General features: G+C 52.9%; 1 protein-coding gene across 2 annotated transcripts; it reads left to right on the top strand.

Moving 5' to 3' along the window:
- BSPRY (B-box and SPRY domain containing) lies at positions 1 to 27,676 on the top strand. Of its 2 annotated transcripts, none has more exons than XM_039506886.1 (6): positions 1 to 468; positions 2,389 to 2,487; positions 4,015 to 4,245; positions 10,181 to 10,206; positions 14,347 to 14,471; positions 25,915 to 27,676. In XM_039506886.1, the coding sequence occupies exons 1-6, from the start codon at positions 208 to 210 to the stop codon at positions 26,439 to 26,441; spliced, it is 1,269 nt and encodes a 422-aa protein (XP_039362820.1). In that variant the 5' UTR covers positions 1 to 207; the 3' UTR covers positions 26,442 to 27,676. The 2 variants fall into 2 exon arrangements, with proteins under 2 accessions (XP_039362820.1, XP_039362821.1); XM_039506887.1 differs by lacking the exon at positions 1 to 468 and adding an exon at positions 1,161 to 1,205.
- Positions 27,677 to 27,919: the final 243 nt, after the last annotated feature.

Here is a 27,919-nt window from a genome sequence, read left to right on the forward strand (position 1 = left end):
GTGTGTGTGTGTGAGTCCGCGAGCAGGGCTGTGTGCAGCACTCGGGTGTGCGCGCAGGGCGGGTTCGCTCCACCTTTGCCGTCACCTGCCCCTCCAGCCCCGCCCGCCGCTCAGTTCCCGGCACCTGAGACAGGTGCCGCCCGCTCCCAGCAGCTCCCGTGTCCGCCCGGGAGCGGCTCCGGCTCCGTCCTGCCGCGAGCGGGGCCCATGGCGCAGGAGGGGACGGGGCTGCCGCCGCCCGTGGACGCGGAGCCGGGGAGCCGGAGCCCGGCGGGGGCAGCCGGGCGGGCGGAGCCGGAGCCCGAGCCCGCTGCGGGGCTGGGCGGGGAGAGCTGCCCGGAGCACGGGCTGGAGCTGGGCTGGTTCTGCGCCGCTCACCGCCGGCCGGTCTGCGCCCAGTGCGCCAGGCTGGGCGGCTGCCGCGGCCACCGCGTGACGGCGCTGGAGGCGAAGGCTGCGGACCTGCGGGTAAGCGGGGCTGGGGCCGGGGCACCGCTGGCCTGGATCCGCTCCGGGCGCTCCCCGGACGTGGGAAGGACTCGGGCCGGACGGCTGGCGGGGAGAGTCCGGCGGTGGAGCCGGCGCTGCCCGTGAGCGCAGGGGGCTGCCGTGGGGCCGCTTCCCAGCCCTGGGGGTGACGTCCCTCGGGGCTCCGGCCGCGTGTGACGGGAGCGCAGAGCCCCAGGTGCGCGCAGGGCCGGGGTGTGCCAGGCGCTGCGCAGACACGTGCTGGGAGACAGGCCGCCGGGTCCCCCTTGGGCGCTGGGCTGGGCGCAGCCTGGGTCCCTGCGAGCGCCCGGCCGAGGGGGCGCACCCGGGGCAGGGACCGCGCCCACCCCAGCGCTGCCTGAGCCGCGCCAGCCTGCCCGGCCGCTCCCGTGTCCCGGCCTCACCCGCTGGGCGCACACGCGGGGCGGGGCGGGGCCGGGTTCCTTCCCCGCATTCGGGTGTAACCGTGAAGCCTGACAGCGGCCCGCACCGGGCGCCCCTCCCCCGAACACTGAGCCTGGAAAGTGGCCGGCGCCCCAAGCTCCTCTTTAAAAAAGTTTCAGCCATCCAATCAGAGCGCAGAAACGATACCGCGTGACCTAGGTGACCGCTCACGCATCTTCGGGAGTGAGCAATGGGAAGCGGAGCGCGTGTGAGCTCCCCCGGCCGGCCTGGTCATAGCGCCCATGGGCGGGAGGCTCCCCAGGAGCAAGGAGGTGCGCGGGGATCTGGGCCTGGGCCCTCTCTGCGCTACCCTGGGAATTTCAGGCTAGATCAAAATAACACAAATGAAGTGTAAACGCCTCCTTGTTCCTGCCGGTGACTTTCGTTTTGACATGTAAACCCCAGTGACAGGTTTGGTTCCCAGCAATCCCATGGGAATTGTCCTATTGCCAAGGGAAATGACAGATTTCAAAGGCAAAACTATGGCTCAGAGTCTGTTCTGGCAAAACTGTGCTTGTTGCAGGAGGGGGCAAAGGCTGCTTTATGCTCTGTAGCTTGGGGAGGGGGAGGGATAGCTCAGTGGTTTGAGCATTGGCCTGCTAAACCCAGCATTGTGAGCTCAATCCTTGAGGGGGCCATTTAGAGATCTGGGGCAATAATCTGGGGATTGGTCCTGATTTGAGCAGCAGGTTGGACTGGATGATCTCTTGAGGTCCCTTCCCACCCTGGCATTCTATGATTGGGCTGCCCATTCACAGCATAAATTAGAGCAGCCCTAGGACTGCTCCAATTTATGTTTGGCTGCAACAGCCCTCCAAAGTCATCCCAGTTGAGAATAGCAGGAGCTATTTTGATCTGGCCATGCCTGCACCCTCCCCTTGTGCACATGCTATGCCAGTGGCTAGGGAGGTGGCTAAAGCCACTCTGGCAACTCTGCTGTATGGAGAAAGCCATTATGCCAGGGATCGTCCCAGAGGCCATTTCCACTGAGGTTCTGTCGTCTCACATGCCAGAGTGATGTAAAGGAACAAGAACATGACAGAGAATCTGGCCTAGGTGATCTGCATATAATCGTTTCTCCCTTCCTTCCACCTCTTCCTCTCGCACAGATCCTATCGCTGGCAATCGGGAGTCCAGGACAGGTCTTACCAAGGTGGATTGTCATATGATTAAAACCCACTAACTTTTAGGGGTATTTTAGCCCATTTGTGACTTTTTCAGGCAAGGATTGGGTTTTGTTACAAATCTGGGGTTCGTTTCTTTGTGTAAAGCTGGGGTGTGCTTGCAGCTGACTGCAATGGGGCTGAGAGCTCCCGGGGAGCACATGCAGCCCGTGCTGTAGTGAAGGACACTATCTGAGTACAGCACTTCTGAAAGCTGAGCGCTCATGGTGCCCGATGGCAGAGGATGCTCCGAGAGAGGCTGTGAATCCAGAGCTCTGATTCTGTATTTCAGAATAAAATTGTGGATCAGTGTGAGAAGCTCCAGCTGCAGAGTGCTGCGATCACCAAATACATGGCTGAGGTGCTGCCAGGGAAGAACCAAAGTGCTCTGGTAATTCTCTTTTCTTTCCATGACACCGTAATGTGGATCTGAGCTTGCTAGTGCAGCCTGCATCTCACAGGCGAACAAAACCCCACTCAGCAATATTAGTGCTGGCTGCCCAGGGTTGCTGAGATGGCTTTACTCTTTGGTTACTGATTTTATTTAGGCCCTTCTCCCTACCTGACCATCCCCCATAACGGACAGACAGTTTTGCTTGGTCTCCTGCGGTATAAACCCCGACTCTGCTCCGTGAGGCAGCCAGCTGAGCGTATGCACTGTACACATTGCACTGCTTCCAACACCCTCTCTGCTGCCCCATCCTCCTGTAGATGACCTTGGCCTGGGTTCTGGGGGTGTGCTTGGGAGTCGAACCCTGAAGTTTGCTCTTGTATTTGCTCATCTCTCAGTTCAGCTGGTGCTGCTTCCCGTGCTTCCCTCGGGCAGTGCTTTCCTTTAAAGCGACTGTGTCAGGATAACAATACTAGGCCTATTTCTCCCTTTCGCTGAGGCCATGTTACACCTCTCTGGCCGCATCTCTTTCATCCTACACTGATTTTAAAGCCCATTTACACTGCGAGAGCAGGGGAAAGTGGCCGTAGTATAACTGAGAATCCGGCCAGCTATTTCGGTGTAAATCTCTGTGGGTATGTCTATGCTTGTAATGCTGCAGTGTAGACGTTATTACCCATCAGCCTGAGTTATCCACCTCCCCAAGAATTCTTCCATCGACCTAGCACTGTCTACCCAGGGACTTAGGTCGGCTTAACTACGCCACTTGGGGGTGTGGATTTTCCAGTTCTCCGAGCGATGTAGTTATGCCGACCTAATTTTCTAATGTAGACCAGGCCTGTGTTAGCAATAATGGCTTTGAACACTTCAATGACCCTAACTTTTCTCGGTTCCCTACTGGTGCCTGTGCTTCAATAAAAGGCTAGTCAGTTTCAGTTTTGTTTCTAGTCAGTTCACTTCCAGCCTCTCCTGCCCTCCTGCAATGGCTGGGCTGCAAAGACTGCACAGACATGCTTCAGTGCGAGCAGACCCGCTGCTGAGTGAATAGGAGTGTGTGTGGAGGGCGGGGAACAGCAGCTGTCAGGCCTAATCCTGCAAACCCTTCTTAATGTGAGCTGAGTCCAGTGGGACTGCTGCAGGGAGCCGGAGCTGCTATCCTGCACCAGGGGTTGTAGGCTGGCCCTTTGGCTCGTCAGCATGAGATCGTTTCCCTGGTGTAAAACTTGGTTTTTGTATGAAGCTGAAATTTTGGGCCTTGCTGGGTGTCAAGTTGGCACTTAGTAGCCATGGCGATACCAGCTAGTGCCTTAGAAACACCATAGCTGGTAGGTAGAGCGGCCTGGTGCCGATCTCACACTGGTTTACACCACTTTAATCCCAGTGATTTCAGGTGGATTGACTGAGCATTAGAGTGCACTGAAAGCCAGTTCCAGTGGTAACTTTCCAGCATGCCAGTGGTACTGCACGCAGTGCTTGCTGAGCTGAAGCAGGGGCACCTGATACTTCTCCCTGTCCTTGCTGTGGCAGAATGCGGCCAGCTGGGCCCGGGAAGTGGTGATCCAGAGATTGATCTTTGTGAGAAATGTGTGTGAGAACGAAGAGCAGCGACTGCTGGAGAAGGTGCACACGGAGGAGGAGAGGACTCACCAGAGCATCCTGACCCAGCGAGCTCACTGGACTGAATCCCTGCAGAAACTGGCTGCCCTCCGCACCTACCTAGTGGATATGATCACCAACCTGGATGACCACGGCCTGGTGGTAAGTACCACAGTCCTGTACTGAGGAACCGGGCTAGCCTGCAGCCAGGCTTCTCTCGCTGTAGCTGATGACTCTTGAGCGCAGCAGTTCGGCAGCTTGTTGCACTGACAACAAGGAGGCCAGAGTTCAAGAGAGACTCGGGTTTGCATTCCTGGGAAGCAGCTGTGGCTACCCAAGGAGTCACCTGGCTGGAATCACCAGAGAAATGTGGCTGCCCCGTAAGAGCTAGGAACAGGTGAGGGAGCTTCTGAAATGCTCCCACTGGTCTTCCCCTTACTGTGGGTGATGGGAGAATATCAGAATTGTGGTCCAAGCTCGGGGATGCACCATCCTTTGGATGGTCGGCTAGAGCAGCACTCGCTGCTGCATTGCGTCCCCCTCGCCTATTCTCCCTTGCAAGCAGTGGGGCCACAGGGGCCCAGGCAGGGCCTCAGCAGCTGAGGACTGGGCTCGGGAGTCAGAGAGGGAGAAGGCCGGCACATGGTTTTTCATGGGTTTTTCTAGTTCTTTGTTGATTTTAAACACTCCGGGCAGGTCTACACTTAAAACGCTGTGCTGGTGCAACTGCACCGCTGTAGCGCTTTAATGAAGACGCTCTAAACCGACGGGATGGGGGGGGTGGCCAAAATTTTTTTTGCTTGGGGCAGCAAAAATCCTAGAGCCGGCCCTGGGGGCGGTGTGAGGCTTGTAAATGTTTCCACACTGGGTCAGAGGTTGGTCTCTGGCAGGAGCTGACACTTGATGTTAGTGTGACCAGATGTCCTGTTTTTATAGAGACAGTCCCGATATTTGAGGCTTTTTTTGTATAGAAGCCTATTACCCTCCCAACCCCCGTCTCGATTTTTCACACTTGCTGTCTGGTCACCCTACTGGATGTGTGTGAGGAAGGGTCTGGCAGTGCTCCACTCATGAGTGCTGCGTGTTTGTCTTTCCCTTCCTGGCTCTGTGGTGCTCAGACTATGGCCTGAAGCAGGAGAGACGAACACACTGACCTTACGTATAACTACAAATATGATTGATCCTAGAATTGTCCGGTCCGGGGATAGGATTCTCTAACCCCACAATGGAAAATGCCACCAATTGACCACACACTGTGCAAAGAAATCTTCCTGAATTGACTTTGGCCAATTAATGCAGGCTCCATAATGAGAAAGCTGATACAAATGTGAGGTTTGGCTGATAACAGAATGATGTCTGCTTTGGAAACAACAACTCTCCGGAGCTGTCATCACCCCCAGGTCTCAGGCCTTTCCCCGAGGAGCTGGGGGCCTGGGACAGACTGGGGGGGCAGTCAGCATCTGAAACGCCATGAGTCAGACAGCTGATGGGGGCTGCAGTGACTGTGCTAGAGAGCTGCGCTTCCTGTGGGGCTAAACGCACTGAGGCGTCACTGCTGGGCAGCTGCCGGTATGTTATAAAGTCGTTCTCTTGGTTCAAACAAATCGATAGATGGTGGTTGTGCAGAAGGCACTGCGTGTTCTGGAGCTGCCGGCCTGTGGAAATGGCTGGGCCGCTCCATCTGCCCCACAGAAATAGATTTCTGTTAATGATGTCAGACTTTCCTCTTATCACTACTGCTCAGCTGCCTCTGAGCGAGCACAGGATGTCCTTTCCGTGTGGACGTGGGGGAGGGAACGCCACTGACAAGTGCAAGTGGCGGGGTCCCACACCGAGGTGCTGAGGGAATGATGCAGCAGGAACAGGCTCCTGGGTGCAGCGGGAGACCCCGGAGCACTGAGGAGTTTGGCTCCAGAGTTGCCCTCACCCCTGACCGAGGTCTCCCGCGTGTTTGCCTCACACCAGACAAGCCAGCTCTGCTTTTGAGAGCAGCGGTGCCAGCCCGTGGCTCCTGCACGCAGCACCGCAGCTCCCTGTGCCCTGTCCACACTGTGCTGGGCCCGCACTTGGTCTGAGCGTGCAGAGCCCTGATGGCCTGTGGGAAATGCAGCCCAAGAGGCACTGGAGGATGTGCCCCAGCCCAGCCTGAGCCGGGAAGAGGGAGATGGGCAGTGGAGCAGCTCCCTGCTCCTGCGGCGGATGGGGCTGCTCTCCCCCGGGGCCCAGGAAGGACAGTTGTGCTTCCCACAACCCAGACCAGCAGGAGAGAGGGGAAACCGCTGAAGTGCTGCAACGAAGCCTTCTGGGGTGGATGTGGGGCTGGGGAGCTGGAGGACTCCTGCTGCAGATACCTGACTGCAAGGGGTCTGCACTGAGGGGTCTCGGATGCCATTGTGGGAGGCACATTAGATAACAGGCCATAGAGCAGCTGGTAGGAGAAGCACCAGGAGACGGAGCCATCAGGGACGTGGGGGAGAGGATCCTTGGCTACCTGTGGCAGGCGGATTTTCCTGCTGCATGAACTTATTCAATTCACCTGCTTTGGGCATTGCCAGCAGCACAGGTTAATCCCCAGGAGGCCGTTTTAGCCATTTTCAGGGGTTCGTTGTTCGCTGTGACACTGTCTGTGCCCGGGGCGGGCTCGGTGAGGGGGATGGAGGACTTGGGAAGACATCCAAACCCACTGAGACCTTTGCATAAGTGCCCAGGGAGAGAGTTTATTGTGTGAGAACAATGACAATCAACGGCACCCCAGGTACAAAATATACGGGAGTGACAGGGTAAGTCACGCTGGTCGGGCGTTGACCCTCTGGGGAAAAGCATAGGGCCAAATACAGTACAACTCGAAATGAATCGAACTGTGCCAAAGAATCACTGCGCACAAATTCCATGCTTGAATACTGAGAGTCCATAGCTGCAGGAGTATAGTACCGACCACCTGACCAGGATGGTGATGGAGATTGTGAAATGCTCCACGAGATTAGAGAGGCTACAAAAATAGAAAACACAATAATATGGGAGATTTCAGCGATCCCCATATTGACTGGGGACATGTCACCTCAGGACGGGATGCAGAGAGAAAGTTTCCAGACATCATCAATGACTTCTTCTTGGAGCAGCGAGTCCTGGAACCCGCAAGGGAAGAGGCAATTCTTGATTTAGTCCTGAGTGGGGCGCAGGACCTGGTCCCAGAGGTGAATGGTGCTGACCCATTCAGTAATAACCATCATGTAATTAAATTTAACATCCATGCAGGGGAAAATACCAAAAAACCCAACACAGTTTAATTTCAAAGAAGGGGAACTACACAAAAATTAGGCGAGTCCCATGGAACTGAAAAGGAACAGTCACAAGAGTGAAATGCCTGGTAAGCTGCACAGAACTACTTACAAATACCGTAACAGAGGCTCAAATAAATATGTACCCCAGATAAAAACAAAACAATAAGACCAAAAAAATGCTACCATGGTTAAACAGCAGAGTAAAAGGGGGTTAGAGGCCAAAAGGCAACATTTTAAAAATGGGAAGTCAAATCCTTGGGAGAAAACTAGACAGAAGCATGAACTCTGGCAAGTCGAGTGTAGAAGTATAATCAGGCAGCCAAAAAAGAATTCGAAGAGCAACGAGCAAAAGACACACAAACTTACAGCCTGTCAAAGGCTCTGGCGACCCAGCTGTTCGGCTACAGCCATACTGCTAAAAGCCACGTGGTGCAGCTGCTGCTTGTCAGCAGGAGAGCGCTCTCCTGCGGACAAAAAACTTCCACCGCTCGCGAGTGTCAGCAGCTTCGTTGGCAGGAGAGCGCTTCTGCCGACAAAGCACCGGTCAGACTGGTGCTTTTCGTCGGTAAAACTTTTGTCGTTTCGGGGTGTTTTTTTTTTTAACACACCTGAACGACAAAAGTTTTGCTGATGAAGTGCCAGTCTAGACAAACCCAAATAGTCAGTGAGGCCTTTGGACGATTGAGGTGCTAAAGGAGCACTCAAGGAACACAAGGTCATTGTGGAGAAGCTAAATAAATTATTTTCATTGGTCTTCATTGCAGAGGATTTGAGGGAGATTCCCAAACCTGAGCCATTCTTTTTAGGTGACAAATCTGAGGAATTGTCCCAGATTCAGGTGTCAATAGAGGAGGTGTTGGAACAGATTGCTAAATTAAACAGTAATAAGGCATCAGGATCTGATGGTGCTCATGCAAGAGTTCTGCGAGAACTCAAATATGAATTACAGAACTACTAATTGTGGTACGTGACCTACTGCTAAAACCAGCCTTCATGCCAAATGGAGGATAGGGAATGTAATGCCAATTAAAAAAAAAAAAGGCTCCAGAAGAGACCCTGTAAGCCTAGCTTCAGTACTAGGCAAATTGGTTGAAACTAATAGAAAACAGAATTCTCAGACATATCAATGAACATGATATGTTAGGAAAGAATCAACACAGCTTTTGTAAAGGGAAATCATGCCTCACTAATCTATTAGAATTCTCTGAGGTTGTCAACAAGCATGTGGATACGGGTGATCCAGTGGGCATAGTGTACTTGGACTTTCAGAAAGTTTTGACAAGGTCCATCACCAAAAACTCTAAAGCAAAGTAACCAGTCATGGGATAAGAGGGAAGGTTCTCTGATGGATCATTAATTGATTGAAAGATAGGGAACAAAGGGTAGGAATAAATGGTCAATTTTCACAATAGAAAGTGGTAAATAGTGGTGTCCCCCCGGGATCTGTACTGGCACCAGTGCTGTTCAATATATTCTTAAATGATCTGGAAAAAGGGAATGGTGAGGTGTCAAAGTTTGCAGATGATACAAAATTATTCAAGATAGTTCAGTCCAAAGCTGACTGCGAAGAGTTACACAGGGATCTCATAAAATGGGATGATTGGGCAAGAAAACATTGATAAATGCAAATTAATACACATCGGAAAACATAATCCCAACTATACATACAAAATGATGGGGGCTAAATTAGCTGTTACCACTCAAGAAAGATCTTGGAGTCATCGTGGATAGGCCTTTGAAAACATCTGCTCAATGTGAAGTGGCAGTCAAAAAAGCTAACAATATTAGGAACCATTAGGAAAGGGATAGATAATAAGACAGAAAATATAATAATGCCTCTGTATAAATCCATGGTACACAGAAACCTTCAATGTTGCGTGCGGTTCTGGTTGCCCCATCTTAAAAAAAGACAGAATTGGAAAAGGTACAGAGAAGGGCAGCAAAAATGAAAAGGAGACTTCTGAGACTATTGATTGCCACAGTCTCAGGTTTCATTAAAAATACATTAGTTTCTAGCTTTAATGGTTGCAGAGGGAAGCTTTAAAATGGGACCAGAATGCTCCTTAAAAGCTCAGAGACCAGAAGGCAATAAGAGGATCACACTTTTGATTATTTTTAGGAATCATGTGATTTCTAAGCTAATCTCCTGATTTGGAGGCTGAACTCATGATTTCTGAGTGTTTGGGGTTGGTGAGGCTGAAACAGAAATGACTCCATGGCCTCAAGAAAATACGAGGAGAAAATAAAAAAACGGGGGCTGTTCGGCTTAGATAAGAGATGACTAAGGAGGGATCTGATGGAGCCTATAAAATTGTGACTGGTGTGGAGAAAGTGACTAGGGAAGTGTTATTTACTCTTCACATAACACAAGAACCAGGGGTCACCCAATGAAATTAACAGGCAGCAGGTTTAAAACAAACACAAGGAAACATTTCTTCACACAACACACAGTCAACCTCTGGAACTCATTGCCAGGGGATGTTGTGAAGGCCAAAACTATAACCGGGTTAAAAAAAATATTAACTAAATTCTTGGAGAATAGGTCCATCAACGGCTATTAACAAAGATAGTCAGGGATGCAACCCTATGCTCTGGATATCCATAGCCTCTGACTGCCAGAAGCTGGGACTGGACAACAGGGGCTGGGTCACTCAGTGACTGCCTGCTTTGTTCATTCCCTCTGAAGCACCTGGCACTGGCCACTGTCAGAAGACAGGACACTGGGCTAAACGGACCATTTGTCGGACCCAGAATGGCCGTTCTTATGTTCTTATGAGAATTTCAGCTTGTGTGATTGTCTCTCTCCTTGTCCCCAGCACGCGGAGCAGGAGATCTTCGAGAGGTGAGTAATCAAATGTTCACGGCCCCCCTGACTCACCTTGCCCATTCTGCGAGCACCACGGCTCGTGTGCAGCATAGAGCCGCGGACCATTCCCAGGCAGCAGGTGACGCTGACCTTTTCCTGACTGGTGCTGCTTTTGGTCAGGGCATAGTGCCAAGGGGCTGAGAAGTTGCATGCGTATAAAATGCCCCTTCCCCAAAATGTCCCACTGTGGCTTTGCTTCACGTGCTGCACTATGGCTCAGCTGTGAGGACCTAAATTCTTATGTTTGGCACCTAGAAATCCTGGTGGCCAGGACACACCTGTTGGATCTAGATGTAGTAAAGCTGATTTACACAGATGCCCGAGACACGCTCGCACACGTGTGCTGCACACATAGGCACACGCTTTTTCAGTGTCAGCAGATGATTATTTGGGGCTTTATCTAGCTCCCATTAGAGCCTGTGGAAAAGCTCCCCTTGTCTCCCATAGGAAAGTGCTGGGCACTGCCTGTCCACAGAGCCTGCAGTGCTCCTTACCTGCGGACGGGCCCAGGACAGCGTTGCACAGAGGGGTAACAATTTAAAGCTGTCTTCAGCCTTCCTAGCTGAGGGCTCTACATTCACGCAGCCTCCTTATTAAACAGACAAGTGAGGTGCAGCGTGAGAGCCTGGCAGCGCTGCCACTGGTACCAAGCACCCATTGCTGTGTCTGTGCCTTTCACTGCTCCTGAGAAGGGGAACCTGGCGTGACTTGCATTGTGGCCTAAGGCGAAGATTGAAATTGGGCTGTCCTTCCCTGGGTGGGCATTGGTGCCTTGAGTGCCCCCTAGGGGTAGTTCTAATTATAGCACTTCTTAGCACTACCTGGAGTCCTGATTATTTACTCCTGAGGCCATTCTGTGCCAAAACAAATACAAATTCTGCGCACAATATTTTAAAATTCTGCAGATTTTATTTGTCAAACAAATGTGGAGGCTCCAGCCTGGCCTTGGGGAGCACAGGCCACTGGCTCACAGAGGTGGGAGATCACTGTGCAGCTGCACCCCGGAACACAGACTAGCAGTGAGGCTGCACCCAACCCTGACACGGCGCAAGGACCGGGCCTGCCCCAGAAACACACCGGGGCCCTGCCCCTCCGTGCCAGGTGCACCAGATGTGGGCAGGCAGGCTCAGCATGGCAGAGTCCAAGTGTGGAAGGCTTCATGTGGGGGGATCCAGGTGTGGGTTGAGAGGGTTCTGTGTGGGGCAGTCTGGGTGTGAGCAGCTCGGTGGGGGGGATCTGGATGCACAGGAGCTTGTTGGGGGTTCTGGGTTTAATGTAATGGGACTCTACAGGGGGTCCAGGTGAAAGTGGTTGGGGCTCAGCGGGGGTGTGTCTGGGCATGGGCCGGAGGGATAGAGCTTGGCAGGGGAGCAGGGGCAGCTCTAGACATTTCGCCACCCCAAACACGGCAGCATGCCACGGGGGGCGCTCTGCCGGTCGCCGGTCCCACGGCTCCAGTGGACCTCCCGCAGGCATGCCTGTGGGAGGTCCACCAGAGCTGCGGGACCAGCGGAACTTCCGCAGGCATGCCGCCGAAGGCTGTCTGCCTGCCACCCTCCCGGCGTCCGGCAGAGTGCCCCCCGCGGCATGCCGCCCCAAGCACGTGCTTGGCGTGCTGGGCCCTGGAGCCACCCCTGCAGGGGAGTCTGGGTGTGGGGGTGCAGTGGGGGGTGGTCCAGATGCTGGGGGAGTGGGGCTTAGTGGGGTGGAGATCCAGGTGAAGCTGGTTGGGGCTCGTTGGGGTGGGGATCCGGGTACGGGTGGCTTGTTGGGGTGGTCCAGGTGCAGGGGGAGCGGGGCTCATCGGGGGTTTTGTGTGTGGAGGGGTGAGGCTTGGCAGGAGAGTCAGGTATGAGGGCCCTGGATGGATGGGGGTTAGGTGGATGGGGGAGCAGCTCCCTGTAGAAGGATCCCTCTCCCTGAAGCTAAGGAACGATGGGTGTAGGAAGCAGGGCAGGGGAGGAGTTTGCAGAGCTTCCTACAGCTGGGGGGAGAAATCTCAGGGTGGGTTTGACCCAGCCCCAGATGCTGTGTAAGGGAAGAGGAGGCCCCATCCTCTCCAGCCCAGCCAGGGCTAGCAGCTGAGCCTGACGCAGGGTAGGAGCCACCAGCCGTGTCTTCCCCAGTCCCGCCCCATGCCCCACAGTGATTTACCTCTCTACTGGCTGCCCTGGGTACCAGAAACACACTGCTGGGGAGAGTCATATGACTGCTCTTGTGGCTTCCCTTCGCTTCCCCGTCAGAAAGTCAGTTTTCTGTGGGGAAGCAAAGAAATCTGTGGGGGACATAAATTCTGTGCATGTGCAGTGGCGCAGAATTCGGCCAGGAGTGATTGTTGCACATTTCTGCCTTGTGCCTAGCTTTAAAGCCTGAGCAATAAAGCATGGCAGGTGATTAGTGGCAAACTTCAGGGCCTCAGCCTTTCCTTATGAGCCCAATAAACACCATGTGTGTGTGCCACTTACTGTATGGATTTAGCTCCTTTCCATGCTATGTCAGATCCTTCAGGAGTCTCAGCCAGGGCCGGTGCAACCACTAGGCGAACTAGGCAGTTGCCGAGGGTGCCAAGATTTGGGGGCGCCCTCCCCACCCCGATTTTTTTTATACAGTGTTTCAGCCTGCTGCCCCCGTGAGTCCCCTGAGTGTCCCCCAGCCCCAGAAGCCTCCCTGCCTCTCTCTCCTGCAGCTCCACGCTGCCTCCGCTCTGCTCTGCTCCCGGCATCAACTGCTGCCGCAGGGTCCTAGTGCCCCTCAACCACTAGTGGCAGGGCAGGCTGCCCTTCCCCCTCAGACCCTTTTCTTTTCCGGCGGGACCCTCCACCAGCACAGCCCCAACCCTCCCCCCCTTGCCTGCAGTCACCGCTTCTGCCCCACACTGGGCAAGGGTCACCCCCAGTGAGGCTACAGTGAGGGGCAGCAGCAGGGGAGGAGGCACACATGTGATGGCAGCTCCCCCCCGACACCCACCACTGGGGAGGCAAGGGGGCTTCCTGGACCTGAGAAGGGCCCTAGGAGCATGTGCAGTGACAGTGGTGCAGTGTGAGTGTGCTACTGGGGTGGGGGCAGAAGTGGGGGGCCCCTCCCCCAGAACTCACTGCTGCTGGCAGAGAGAGAGCTGGGGGAGTCCTCCTCTCTGTCTCCATCCCTGGGGCAGCCTGACTGCACCCCAAACTCATCCCCAGCCCTGCCCCACCCGAGACCCCACACCCTTCGCCAGTGCCCAAGAAGCAGTCAAAAAAGTGGGACTCCCTGGCACCAAGCAAAAAGGGTCAAGGGACATCGGACAAAGGACCTAGTTCAGGCCAGCTGCCCACCCCAGAGCCGCATGGGGGTTTCTCTCCAATTGGATCCACTAGTCTCCCCAGGGATTCACTGCTGACTCCCGAGAGTGGCACGGGATCCAAACTCACTGTTGTGTGAATATGCATGTGTAGGTTGTTGGAATTTGTCATATTGATATCGTCAGTTGTTGTATGACGGAGTATCCACCATTCTAATTTTATAAATTTTATTAACAACAATAATTGGATATTCTAAAGGTAGAATAAAATATAGTAGATTTGTATATGAAAGAATGAAGAAAGGAAATATACGTGACTAAAAAGGGTGTATTTTTGAACGTTTCTAATACGCAATGGTCCGGGAGGAGGGGAGGGAGAAGGGGGGCGCAAGGTGGAAGTTTCACCTAGGCGCCTAATATCCTTGCACCGGCCCTGGTCTCAGCATGTTACTCTGCTGGCTGTCCCTACCCCACAGCAACGAGGCTTTGTCTATAAAAGGCCTTACAGGAAAATCTGATTGCCCCCCCTTAACACGTTCATTGTACACCCCCGTTCTGTGGAGCTGTCTCAGACCGATTTGCTCTGTCGACTGGAGCTGTGGGAAGCTGAATCACTCGCCAGTATTGGGGTTTCATTTTAAAATGTCAATGTCTGTTTGTAGCTGCCTGGAGTCAAACCCACCTGAAACCAGGCCTGGGGATTCTAGCTGAAGAGACACCTTGTCCCTGGTGTAACTTCGGTTGAAGTAGTTCCTTGTGACACTAGGTTGTGTATCTTCTAGCACCTGACACTAAATCAATCCATTTCCTAATAAACCCTCTCTTTTACTTCCTAGGACAGAGGCAGCGGAGGGAATCCTGGAGCCACAGGAGTCCGAGAAGTTAAACTTTAATCAGAAATGTGTTCAGAGTCCATTACTGCACCAGCTGTGGGCCTCTGCTGTTCTCAGCTGTGCCACAGGTCAGTGTCTCGCTCACAGCCCACATTCCTCTGGGGACTCCTGGCAGGTTGATTCATTCTGCGCCTAAGCAAACATCCTGGCTGCCTGACGTTACTGCTCCCCAGGTTTGTGTGTGTGGAAGCAAGTGGGTGTTGAGAGTCAATCTGTAACTTCAAAGTGTGCTTCAGATTCACTGCATGCACAAGTGCACTTTACGCCAAGCACTTTATGCCTGTTAGTGGGAATTGCTCCCCCACTGGTCACGATTCTCTCAGCAACAGCAATCGCTGAAGAGAACAGAGCTGATCCTTGTTTGCTTCAGCAGGGAGATGCTAAAGAGAAATGACCTAAAGTGCAAAAGTGATGCCAGCTCTTTCGAGCAGCACTGGCCCAGAGCGGAGGCCCCAGGCCTAGCTATAAAAGACCTCATGTTAATAGCAGTGTTGCCAAATCTCACCGCTTCATTGCAAACCTTGTGGATAGCGGCTATTTTACTTAAAAACCCAGCTCCTGGAGACTATTGATTATGTGACAATCTCAGCTTTCCTTGAAAAATAAATGAGTTTCCAGCCCTAATGGTTGCAGAGAGAAGCTTAAAAATGGGACCAGCATGCTCCTTAAAAACTCAGAAACCAGAAGGCAATGCAAAGAGCCTGCATTGGATTATGTTTAGGAATCATGTTGGTTTTTTAAAGCTAATCTCCTGATTTGGAGGCTGAGCTCACAATTTCTGAGCGTTTGGGGTTGGTGAGACTGTAGCAGAAATGAGTGCATGGCCTCAAGAACATCTCTCCCTGAGCCTGAGCACAGTTTTTGGAGGGATTTCAATGCATCCCTGCAGTATCTGCAGCCCTGGGGTAGTGGGTGAGAAGCAGAGAGGGAAACTGACTAAAAGCCTTGCTGGGTACACTGAAGTGCAGAAAGGCAACAAACCTCACAAACCATCCTGTACCTCCCTTGCATGTTACAGTCTCTCTGGGCCGAGTAGCTTAGGTGCTGTTTGGAACACAGGACAGGGGCTTGCTTTTAAATGTATGGACCAACATGTTCAAACGCAGGTGCCTGGAATTAGAGTCCAGGGTGACATCCTGGCCCCACTGAAGTGGGTGGGTGATTTGCTGGCGCCAAAATTTCAGCCATGGAGCCTAAATCTGGATTTAGGAGTCTAACTTCATGTATGCAGGTTTGAAGACGTAGGCCCTGATTTTTAAAAGAAACAAAATATGCTCCTGTGACAGGGTAAGTGGACCCCACACTAACCCAGACAGGGTTAAGCCCCAGGTATTGACAGCGGAAGTCCCGCCCCCCGGCAAGACTGGGCATGCTCCAAGTGCTCTAGTAGTATAAAGAGAGGGAGACGAGTTCATTCTGGGCTGGAGGCCGCAGGGGAAGGACCTGCCCGGGAAGCTCCTGCGGAGGGCCAGCCACAGCCTCTGACTGCACCGGGAATTGAAGCCGTCCACAGCCACCTGCACCCCAGCGACTGGAGGAAAGCCTGGAGCCGAACGGCCCAGCCGAACACAGAGGACCCGATGTCTCATGGGAAACCCTAACACAGACTCTGGTAGGAAGTGACCCAGGGAGGGTGATGGAGTGGTACCTCCTGCCTGGGGAAGCTCAGTGTGTTTAGGTAGGAACCCCTTGCTGAGTCAGTGGCAAGCCACTATGCCACTTTTAGGGCCCTGGGTTGGGTGGGCCCAGGCCCCCCTACTGAGGCTGCCACACCCCAACACTAGAGACTCTGGCCACTAGGCCATGCTACCCTATGCCAAAGAGTTGCTTTATGGACTTCGGCCGTCAGGCCCCACTGCCCTGTAGCAAAGTGTGGCACTATAGACCCTGGCTGCTAGGCCACGGTGCCCGGCACCAAGGGTGGCGCTATAGACCCTGGCTGCTAGGCCACGCTACCCTGCACTGAAGGGCGGCTTTACGGCCTGTGACCGATAGCCCACGCTGCCCTGACCCTAGAGGCGTGGACTGTCACAGCTCCAAACGCATAAATACTTAATACACTTCCCAGATTGAAAACTATCAGCTTAGTGTCTGTCTTCTCCCCAGGGCCACGGCTCTTGAAAGTGAGCATGGCTACCCTAACCTGCCATATGAGGCACTTGGGTACCATAGTGATGGGCATGAGCTAAATACATGGATATGTCAGCAATACAAAGCTGTTGCAAAAAAAAGCAAATGCATTAACAGAGGCATAGCATGCAAGTCACGGGAGGTGATAGTACCACTCTACTTGGCGCTGGTTAGGCCTCAGCTGGAGGACTGTGTCCAGTTTAGATCACCAATGTATGGAAAGGATGTAGAGAAACTGGGAGAGGATCCAAATGTGAGCCACAAAGATTATCCAAGGGATGGAACACAAGCCATACGAGCAAAGGCTGAAGGAGCTGGGTATGTTTAGTGTGGAGAAGAGGAGATTAAGGGGGGACATGATGGCGTCTTCGAATACTTGAAAGGCTGCCATAAAAAAGCTGGAGAAAGCTACTAGAGCCTCCCCTGGGATAGTGCTTGGGGTGTGCTACAGACCACCGGGATCTGATTTGGAGATGGATAGAGATAATGTTTTTAATGAAGTAAACACTAATGGGAATTGTGTGATCATGGGAAACTTTAACTTCCCAGATATAGACTGGAGGACAAGGCTAGTAATAATAATAGGGCTCAGATTTTCCTAGATGCGATAGCTGATGGATTCCTTCACCAAGTAGTTGCTGAACCAACAAGAGGGGATGCCATTTTAGATTTGGTTTTGGTGAGTAGTGAGGACCTCATAGAAGAAATGGTTGTAGGGGACAACTTTGGTTCGAGCGATCATGAGCTAATTCAGTTTAAACTAAATGGAAGGATAAACAAAAATAGATCTGTGAGTAGGGTTTTTGATTTCAAAAGGGCTAACTTTAAAGAATTAAGGAAATTAGTTAGGGAAGTGGATTGGACTGAAGAACTTGGGGATCTAAAGGTGGAGGAAGCCTGGAATTATTTCAAGTCAAGGTTGCAGAAACTATCAGAAGCCTGCATCCCAAGAAACGGGAAAAAATTCAGAGGCAAGAGTTGTTGACCAAGCTGGATGAGCAAGCATCTCAGAGGGGACAAAGAAAAAGCAGAAAGCCTACAAGGAGTAGAGGATGGGCAGGATTAGCAAGGAAAGCTACCTTAGTGAGGTCAGAACATGTAGGGATAAAGTGAGAAAGGCCAAAAGCCATGTAGAGTTGGACCTTGCAAAGGGAATTAAAACCAATAGTAAAAGGTTCTATAGCCATATAAATAAGAAGAGAACAAAGAAAGAAGTGGGACCGCTAAACACTGAGGCTGGAATGGAGGTTAAGGATAATCTAGGCCTGGCCCAATATCTAAACAAATACTTTGCCTCAGTCTTTAATGAGACTAATGAGGAGCTTAGGGAGAATGGTAGGATGACAAATAGGAATGAGGATATGGAGGTAGATATCACCACATCCGAGGTAGAAGCCAAACTCGAACAACGTAATGGGACTAAAGGGGGGGGGGCAGATAATCTTAATCCAAGAATATTAAAGGAACTGGCACATGAAATTGCAAGCCCGTTAGCAAGAATTTGTAATGAATCTGTAAACTCAGGGGTTGTACCGTATGACTGGAGAATTGCTAACATAGTTCCTAACTTTTTCCCCTTTCTTAAAGATATCCAGGTAACTACAGGCCTGTTAGTTTGACATCTGCAGTATGCAAGGTCTTGGAAAAAAATTTGAAAGAGAAAGTAGTTAAGGACATTGAGGTCAATGGTAATTGGGACAAAATACAACATGGTTTTACAAAAGGTAGCTTGTGCCAAACCAACCTGATCTCCTGCTTTGAGAAGGTAACAGATTTTTTAGACAAAGGAAACGCAGTGGATCTAATTTACCTTGATTTCAGTAAGGCATTTGATACTGTTCCACATCAGGAATTATTAGCTAAATTGGAAAAGATGGGGATTGATATGAAAATTGAAAGGTGGATAAGGAACTAGTTACAGGGGAGACTACAACGGGTCGTACTGAAAGGTGAACGATCAGACTGGAAGGAGGTTACTAGTGGAGTTCCTCAGGGATCGGTTTTGGGACCAATCTTTTATTTAATCTTTTTATTACTGACCTTGACACAAAAAGTGGGAATGTGCTAATAAAGTTTGCGGATGACACAAAGCTGGGAGGTATTGCTAACACAGAGAAGGACCAGGATATCATACAGGAAGATCTGGATGACCTTGTAAACTGGAGTAATAGTAACAGGATGAAATTTAATAGTGAAAAGTGCAAGGTCATGCATTTAGGGATTAATAACAAGAACTATTGTTATAAGCTGGGGAGGCATCAGTTGGAAGTAATGGAGGAGGAGAAGGACCTCGGAGTATTGGTTGATCACAGGATGACTGAGCTACCAATGTAATGTGGCCATGAAAAAAGCTAATGTGGTCTTGGGATGCATCAGGCGAGGTATTTCCAGTAGAGATAAGGAGGTGTTAGTACCGTTATACAAGGCACTGGTGAGACCTCATCTGGAATAGTGTGTGCAGTTCTGGTCTCCCATGTTTAAGAAGGATGAATTCAAACTGGAACAGGTTCAGAGAAGGGCTACTAGGATGATCCGAGGAATGGAAAACCTGTTTTATGAAAGGAGACTCAAAGAGCTCGGCTTGTCTAGCCTAACCAAAAGAAGGCTGAAGGGAGATAGGATTGCTCTCTATAAATTTATCAGAGGAATAAATACCAGGGAGGGAGAGGAATTATTTAAGCTTAGTACCAATGTGGACACAAGAACAAATGGATATAAACTGGACACTAGGAAGTTTAGACTGGAAATTAGACTAAGGTTTCTAACCATCAGAGGAGTGAAGTTCTGGAACAACCTTCCAAGGGGAGTAGTGGGGGCAAAAGACATATCTTATCAAGCTTAGTCTTGAAGCCAGTTTATGGAGGTGATGGTATAATGGGATAGCCTAATTTTGGCAATTAATTGGTCTTTGACTACTGGTGGTAAATATGCCCAGTGGCTTGTGATGGGATGTTAGCTGGGGTGGGATCTGAGTTATTACAGAGAATTCTTTCCTGGGTGTCTGGGTGGTGAGTCTTGCCCACATGCTCAGGGTTTAGCTCAGAGGTTGGCAACCTTTCAGAAGTGCTGCGCCAAGTCTTCATTTATTCACTCTAATTGAAGGTTTCGCCTGCCAGTCAGACATGTTAACATTTTTAGAAGGTCTTTCTATAAGTCTATAATATATAACTAAACTATTGTTGTATGTAAAGTAAATAAGGTTTTTAATTTAATTTTAAATGAAGCTCTTAAACATTTTAACATCCAGAGCCCCCCCAGACCGATGACCAGGACCTGGGCAGTGTGAGTGCCACTGAAAATCAGCTTGCGTGCCGCCTTCGGCACACGTGCCATAGGTTGCCTACCCCTGGTTTAGCTGATCACCATATTTGGGGTCGGGAAGGAATTTTCCTCCAGGGCAGATTGGCAGAAGCCCTGGGGTGGGGGGTTCACCTTCCTCTGCAGCATGGGGCACGGGTCACTTGCTGGAAGATTCTCAGCATCTTGAAGTCTTTAAACCATGATTTGAGGACTTCAATGTCTCAGACACAGGTTTGTTACAGGAGTGGGTGGGTGAGATTCTGTGGTCTGCGTTGTGCAGGAGGTCAGACTAGATGATCATAATGGTCCCTTCTGACCTTAAAGTCTATGATTCTATGACAGAGGACAGAACAAGAGACAATGGGTTCAAACTACAGCACAGCAGATTTAGACTAAAACTCAGGAAAAACGTCTTAGCTGTAAGAACAGTAGGACAATGCCACAGACGCCTCAGGGGGTTGTGGAAGCTCTTTCACTGGAGGTTTTCAAAAGGGGGCCGGATAACCATCTGTCTTGACTTGGATGGCTTAGTCACAACAAATTCTGCATCTGAGCAGGGGGTTAGACTAGATCAGTGGTTCTCAACCAAGGGTCCGGGGCCCCCTGGGGGCCACGAGCAGGTTTCAGGGGGTCTGCCAAGCTGGACCCGTGTTACACTTGCTGGGTTCTAGGGTAGAAAGCTAAAGTCCCACCCCATAGGGCTGAAGCCCAGGGCCCTGAGTCCCGGCACCCGGGGCTGAAGCTGAAGCCTAAGCAACTTAGCTTTGCGGGGCCCCCTGTGGTGTGGGGCCCCAGGCAGCTGCCCTACTTGCTGCCCCCTAATGCTGGCCCTGGCTTTTATATGCAGGAAAACGGGTGGTGTGACACAGCTGGCACATGGAGTTTTTATAGCACGTTGGGGGGTGGGAGGGCTCAGAAAGAAAAAGGTTGAGAACCCCTGGACGAGCTGACCCTTGCGGTCCCTTCTAGCCCTGTCATTCTATGATTCTATGTAGCGTAGATAGACTAAAGAGGCCTCGCAAAGCATAGCTCATAGATTCAGAGATTTTAAGGTTATGGGGACCGTTAAATCATCTGGTTTGATCTCCTGCAGAACACGGGCCACAGGATTCATCATGACGAAGGGCTGCTCAGCATGGGGATGTTTACTAGCACAATCATACCAGTATAATTACAGCAGTAGTTATACTGGTATAACCCCCTGGTATAATTCTGGAATAAGATCGTCCACATAGGAAGTTGTTATACCAGTGTAAATAAATCCCCCTCCGCAGACAAGCCCTAAAGCAGAGGCCCCAGCGTGTGAGGCTGTGCTTGGCTCCAGGTGTGCCTGCTGGGAGGGGTAGTCTCTGGGGGCTGCCCCTCTATATTAAAGGTGAGGGAGCCTGCATTCTGCTCCACTTTGTGTAAAGGCAGTGCCAGAGTACGTAAGAGGGTGTTCTAAAGCAGAGGGTGATAAATTGTTCTCCTTATCCACTGAGGACAGGACAAGAAGCAATGGGCTTAAATTGCAGCACAGGAGGTTTAGGTTGGACATTAGGAAAAGCTTCCTGTCAGTGGTTAAGCACTAGGACAAATGGTCTAGGGAGGTTGTAAAATCTCTATCATTGGAGGTGTTTAAGAACATGTTAGACAAATACCTGTCAGGAATGGACTAGTTATATTGTAGTCCTGCCTTTAGTGCAGGGGACTGGACTAGATGACTTCTTGAGGTCCCTTGCAGTCCTATGATTCTAGTTCATCCGCTGCTAATTCACCCACCATTCCTGAGGGGGCTTGGAGACTACTCCTAGATTCATCAATTCCAAGGCTAGAAGGGACCATCCAGTCTGACCTCCTCCATCACACAGGCCATAGAACTTCCCCACAATAATCCCGAGAGCAGATTGCTTAGGAGATAATCCAGTCTTGATTTAAAAATGGTCAGTGATGGAGAACCCACCACAACCTTGGTAAATTGTTCCAAGGCGTAATTACCCACTAGTAAAAATATACAGCTTAATTTTCCAATTTGTCTAGCTTCAAATTCCAGCCATTGCTCCTGTTAGACCTTTGTCTGCTAGACTGAAGAGCTGTTCCCCACATAGGACTAATTCCCCCCACACAGTCACCCCTTAATAGACTGAGCTCCTTGAGCCTATCACTTTAAGGCAGGTTTTCTAACCCTTTCTGTTCCTGCCCCCTCTGAAACCACGGCAGCAGGCTCAGGTCATTAGACTGCCGTGCTCTGAGTGCCAGATGCTGGTTTGTTTCTGGGTCTTACAAAAGTGATCCTGCCAGGTGCAGGACATCAGTGCAGCTGAGGGTGCTCAGGACCTGGCAGGATTAGGCCCAGGATGAGGTGAGCATGTTATTCCCCTCCAGCCCAGCCCCAGCTCAGCCCAGCCCAGCATGTCTGCCTGGGAGGAGGTGACTCACCTGCTCCCAGCCTTGTCTTTATGGTGATGTCTTAAGACACACAGCAAGTGCAATGGGGGAAGGGCAAGGAGAGGCCCCAGCAGATCGAGCCCCTGCCTGGCAGGGAGCAGGACCAGGTGACTGAGCAGCAGAGGCTGCAGCCCCAGCGCTGTACTAGAGGATTTGAAAAGCAAATCGGCAGGGACTTGGGCAGCCGCACAAACATCATCACCCCGGCACCCTCCAGATCTGCTGAGCCAGGTATCCCAGTGCAGCCCAGCCCAGCCCTGCGTGTCTGTGTGGGAGGAGGTGACTCACTGTATCCCAGTGCAGATCAGCTGAGGATGGGCTGCATGGAGGGAACATCCTGCACTGGAGCTGGGCAGAGGGATACGGCGCCGGATACCCCAGGCAGGCCAGGATCATCAGCAAGGGTGTCGGAGCCTTCCCAAAAGTGGAAAGGCCGGGGCCCCTGCCCCTGAGGCCCCTCCCCTTCCCCTCAGGGGCCCGCCCCCCCTTCACCCAGAGACTCCGCCCCCAGCCAAGCCAGAAGTAGAGCCTGTCCCCCTGCCAGGGGCGGCTCTAGTAATTTCGCCGCACCAAGCACGGCGGCACACCGCAGGGGGCGCTCTGGCGGTCACCGGTCCCGTGGCTCCAGTGGACCTCCTGCAGACGTGCCTGCGGAGGGTCCGCTGGTCCCGCGGCTCTGGTGGAGCATCCGCAGGCACACCTGCGGGAGGTCCACCGGAGCCGCCTGCCGCCCTCCCGGCGACAGGCAGAGCGCCCCCTGCGGCATGCCGCCCCAAGCATGCGCTTGGTGCGCTGGGGTCTGGAGCCGGCCCTGCCCCCCGCATCCCAACCTGTGTGGGGTGGGGCCGATAGCAGCCCCCTGCCCATGTCCCTGCCCCCCAGGTCTCCCGCCCAGCACGGGATGGGGGGGAACCAGGCTTACCACAGCTGCCTGCACAGCTCTCCCGGACCCAGCTCCAGGCAGTCCTAGGGTTGCCAGGTGTCCGTTTTTTTTTACCAGAACACCCGGTCAAAAAGGGATCCTGGCGGCTCTTGTCAGCACCGCTGACTAGGCTGTTAAAAGTGTGATTGGCGGGGCTGGCAGGCTCCTTACCTGGCTCCGCGCAGCTCCTTGGAAGTGGCGACATATCCCTCAGCTCCTAGGTGGAGGGACGGCCATGGGGGCTCCGCATGCTGTCCACACCCCAAGCACCGGCTCTGCAGCTCCCTTTGGCCAGGAACCGTGGCCAATGGGAACTGTGGGGGCGGTGCCTGCGGGCAAAGGCAATGAGTGCACACCACACAGAGCCGCCTGGCCGCGGCTCTGCCTAGGAGTGGGAGGAACATGTCGCCACTTCTGGGAGGCCCCTGAGGTAAATGCCGCCTGGAGCGCACACCCCAACCGCCTGCCCCAGGCCTGAGCCCCCTCCTGCACCCACCCCAGAGCCTGCACCCGCAGCCGGAGCCCTCACCCTCTCCTGCACCCCAGCCCCCTGAGGCAGCCTGGTGAAAATGAGCGAGTGAGTGAGGGTGGGGGAGAGTCAGCGACGGGGATGGGGGATAGAGTGAGTGGGGGCAGGGACTCGGTGAAGGCCAAGGGTGCTCGGTTTTGTGCTATTGGAAATTTGGCAACCCTAGCGGGGCCTCAGAGCTGCAGCCCAGCCATAAGAGCCACGCCGGCAGCTGTGAAAGCTGCAGCAGACGATCCACCTGCCCCCGCCCAGAGCAGCCCCTGACCTGTCTCCGCCCCCCGGACGCCTCGCCTAGGGCAGGTGGAGGCTCTGCGCGGCTCCCACAACTACTGGCCTGGCAGGGGAGTGGGGCCTCGGGCGGCAGAGGAGGGGAAGGGGGCGGGGTCTGCCCTGGCCAGGCCCATCCACTTTCAAAAAGTGTGTGTGGGGGGGCGGCTATGGCCTGAGTTCCCTGTAAGCTGCGCGGCCGCACAGCAGCCTATTGAGCACTGCGCAGGGGCCCAGGGAACCTGCCCGGACAGGACCTGCCGGGGGGGCGCTTATCCGGTGGCCCCAGCCTGGGAGCTGCTGCAGGGAGAGAGGGCTGGGGGGGAGTCCCCACTGTAGTCCCAGGGCAGTCTGCACCCCAACCCCCTCATCTCTGGCCCCACCCCAGAGCCTGCACACCCAGCTGGAGCCCTCACCCCCCTGCACCACAACTCTCTGTCCCAGCCCTGAGCCCCCTCCCACACTCCAAACCCGTCGGCCCCACCCCAACCACGTGGATTTTTGTATGTGCCCCAGTTGAAGGTGGTGTGTCACACATCACCCCCATATTGGAGCACATAAAATCCATTCTACACATGGGTGGGAAAAATTAGAGGGAACACTGGCTATGGCCCCCATAGCCCCCCCGATTCCGGCACCACTGATCATCAGCCGTGGTGAGAGGTAGAGAGCCCAGCCAGAAGGGACCCAGGATCCTCTGTCTCAGTCGAGGATTGCAGCAATGGGGGAGTCTACACCAACAGGGGATGGCTGGGCTATGAATGGGCTCCTGCACACTGGGAGTGGGGCCAAGCTCCCACCTGTGCCCCTTGCCTCCCCATCCATCAGAGCTGAGTACTTGTCTGGTTTGCTAATCTTCCCGCCACTGGGCCCAAATCAACCATTCATCCCCAGTGCGTTCTGGGCTGCCCTGGGCCAGGGCAGAGAACCGTTTGGGAGAGATGAGATGTCTCCTGCGCCTACATCTGGATCTGCACCAAGTCGAACCCAGCGCTTCCAGAGCTGGGTGGGGAAAGTGCGTCCTCAGGGCCACATGCAACCCCTGCCTTCATCTTGGGGAGCCCAGTGGCCAGGAGCCTAGTCACACGTGGGCCTGGGGGGAACCTCAGGTGTTGGACATGTTCTGCGCCGTATTACACTTTTTGTTTGAAAGGGGAAGAAGCCTGCAGAGAGGCTGCCCTGGCACCGGCCCCAGCCGAGTCAGGAAGCCCACACGAACAGCTGGATCTTCTGCATCAGGTTGGGGCGGGGGGTCAGATGGAAGCCAGGCACTATCTGTGGATGGGTGGTGGCCTGTGAATGCACCTGCCTCCTCCCTGCTTGGAAACAGGTGTGGCCAAAGCTGCCAGCCCTGTGGCCGTGCTGCCCTGGTCCCCACTGGGTACTACCCTGGGACCAAGGCAGAGGTCTCATGCCTTGCCCTGCCCCTGCTCCATCCGCAATGTGCTGGGAGCCTGAGGCTTCCTGCTCACCAGCCACTCTCAGCACAGAGCCACTCCAGCCTCTGGGCCAGCGTCTCCCTGCCCTGCTGTGTCCAGGCAGCAGGGTGGGCGAGCACTGCGGAGGGGAGATGGCTCATGATGGATGGGATGGAGGGAGCCAGTCGGGACCTACTGCAGGCTACAGCTGGGAGAAGCCCAGGAGCCAGTGCCCAGTGGGACTAGCTGGGGTACATCTAACTTGCGCAGGCAGAGTCCAGTCTGAGCTCAGCCCCTTCCCCCGGGAGCTGGCCTGCCGGCCCTGGAAGGTGGTGCTGCTGGGCGCCAGAGGAAGCCGCGTGGCCACTACACGGCTACTGCCTAGGAAGGCCTATAAAAAAGGGAATGTGGACATGAGCCCAGCTCCCTCCCCGGCCCAGTGCTGCCGGGGGAGACAGGCTGATCCTGGCCGAGGTCCCGCTGCTCAGCCTGTACTGATTGTTTGGCTTCCCTCGCAGGTTTGGAAGAGGTTCACGTAGATGAGAAAACCATCAGCCCCCTGCTGGCCCTGTCTGAAGACAAGAAGACCTTGGCGTTCAGCCCCAAGAAGACAAAGCCCTATCCAGACTGCCCAGAGCGCTTCGATCACTGGCCCAACGCCTTGGGCACTCAGGCCTTCCACAAAGGGACCCACGCCTGGAGGATCCGCGTGGACAAAAGCTGCGCGTACAAATTGGGCATTTCTTATGGCTCCCTGCAGCGCAAAGGGCCTGGCAACGCAGCCCGGCTGGGCTACAACCCCTTCTCCTGGGTGTTCTCGCGCTATGACAAGGAGTTCCGCTTCTCGCACAACAGCCGTCATCAGGTGGTGGAGCTAGTCAAGTGCCCCGCGCAGGTGGGCGTGCTGGTCGACTTGGAGGGGGGGGAAGTGCTGTTCTACGACCCTACTGCCTGTGTCATCCTCCACTCACACCGTGAAGCCTTTACTGCACCCATCTACCCCGTGTTTGCCGTGGCTGACCAGAGCATCTCCCTCGTTCAGTGAACGAGGCCTGGCACAGGGGCAGCAGCTCACCTGCCAGCTCTGTGCGGAAAAGGGGGAGCTTTCTGCAGAGACACACAATTTGGCATGCCACCTGCTGGATCTTCAGTCACTCCAAGCAGCCAGGATGGGGCTGGCAGCCCGAATGCACTGACACCTCTGTCCAGGGTCCCAGGGGGGCCACACGAAGACTGCTCATCAGGGCAAACTGCAATGAATGGGGCAGACTATCCCCCAAGCTGGAGGTTATTTCTAATAATTAGATTCACCAATCCAGCAACAAAACAGCTTCTATAATATCTTCCTGGTTACTCAGAAGCCACAAACACGTCCAGCCCTGGGCTCCCACCCAGACAGTCCAGTCAAAGATAATGAGGATTACTGAAAATCTTATTCATCATATAAAAAGTTCTACTACGCCCAAAAGTTCGGACACATTACCTGCCAAGTCACTGAATATTTCAGATCTTACCCAAATACACACTTACAGCCAATTCTTATTAACTAAACTAAGATTTTTTTAAAAAAGGAAATTGAGTATAGGTTAAAAGAGCATTATACATACAGATATAAATAAAATTCTTAGTTTCATAGTAGAGTCGAGATGATAAACTTTAGAGTTGCAAAGAGTTCTTTCAGAATTATTTCCATAGGTTATAATTAAGGCTACGATTTAGTCACGGGTATTTTTTAATAAAAGTCACGGACAGGTCATGGGCCATAACCCATGTTATTGTGACCTGTCCATGACTTTTACTAAAAATACCCCTAACTAAATCTTAGGTGCTGAGGGGTGGAGCGCTCCAGCAGACATTGCTGCTCATGGGCGTGGGGGTAGCCTAGGGGGCAGCTGCAGAATTCACGGAGGTCCCGGAAAATCATGGAAGCCGTGACTTCTGTGACCTCCATGAAAGACTTGCAGCCTTAGTTATAATACAGTGTCCACTATCAGGGTGAGCCAGACTGGAGCTGGAGACCTCAGTCCTGTGACTCAAACTTCCCCTGATGAAGCTTAAGCGGATCTGAGATAACAAGAATGCTTGTTATAGATCCTGGCAGTCTCTTGACGGCAGGTATTCCTTGGGCGAACAATAATGGCTTTGAAGTAGAACCTCCTATTTCCTAAGCACCACTGGTGATTAGCTGCATCGATTAACATAAGGCAACTGCCCATCTCCTGCCATTTACAGGCAGTTTACTATATAACACACAGAAATAAAGACAATGATATTACTACAGTTATGGTTCATCTCAATGAATTAACAGAATACGGTGACAGACAGGAACCGTTTGGGTACATTGTCAACCTCTAACAATATATATGTAAACACACACACACACACACAATCATTATCTGCTATGATGTCGCTAAAGGTTGAATCTGGGTTAGTTACCCTGTTAGTGCTAAACCCCTTCTGGCTGAGTGTCACATACCTAAATAGGCTCAGACTTCAGCCCTGGTGCCTGCTCTGAGTTTGTTT

The sequence above is a fragment of the Mauremys reevesii genome, linkage group 19 (assembly GCF_016161935.1).
Source record: "Mauremys reevesii isolate NIE-2019 linkage group 19, ASM1616193v1, whole genome shotgun sequence".
NCBI classification, from domain to species: Eukaryota; Metazoa; Chordata; order Testudines; family Geoemydidae; genus Mauremys; species Mauremys reevesii.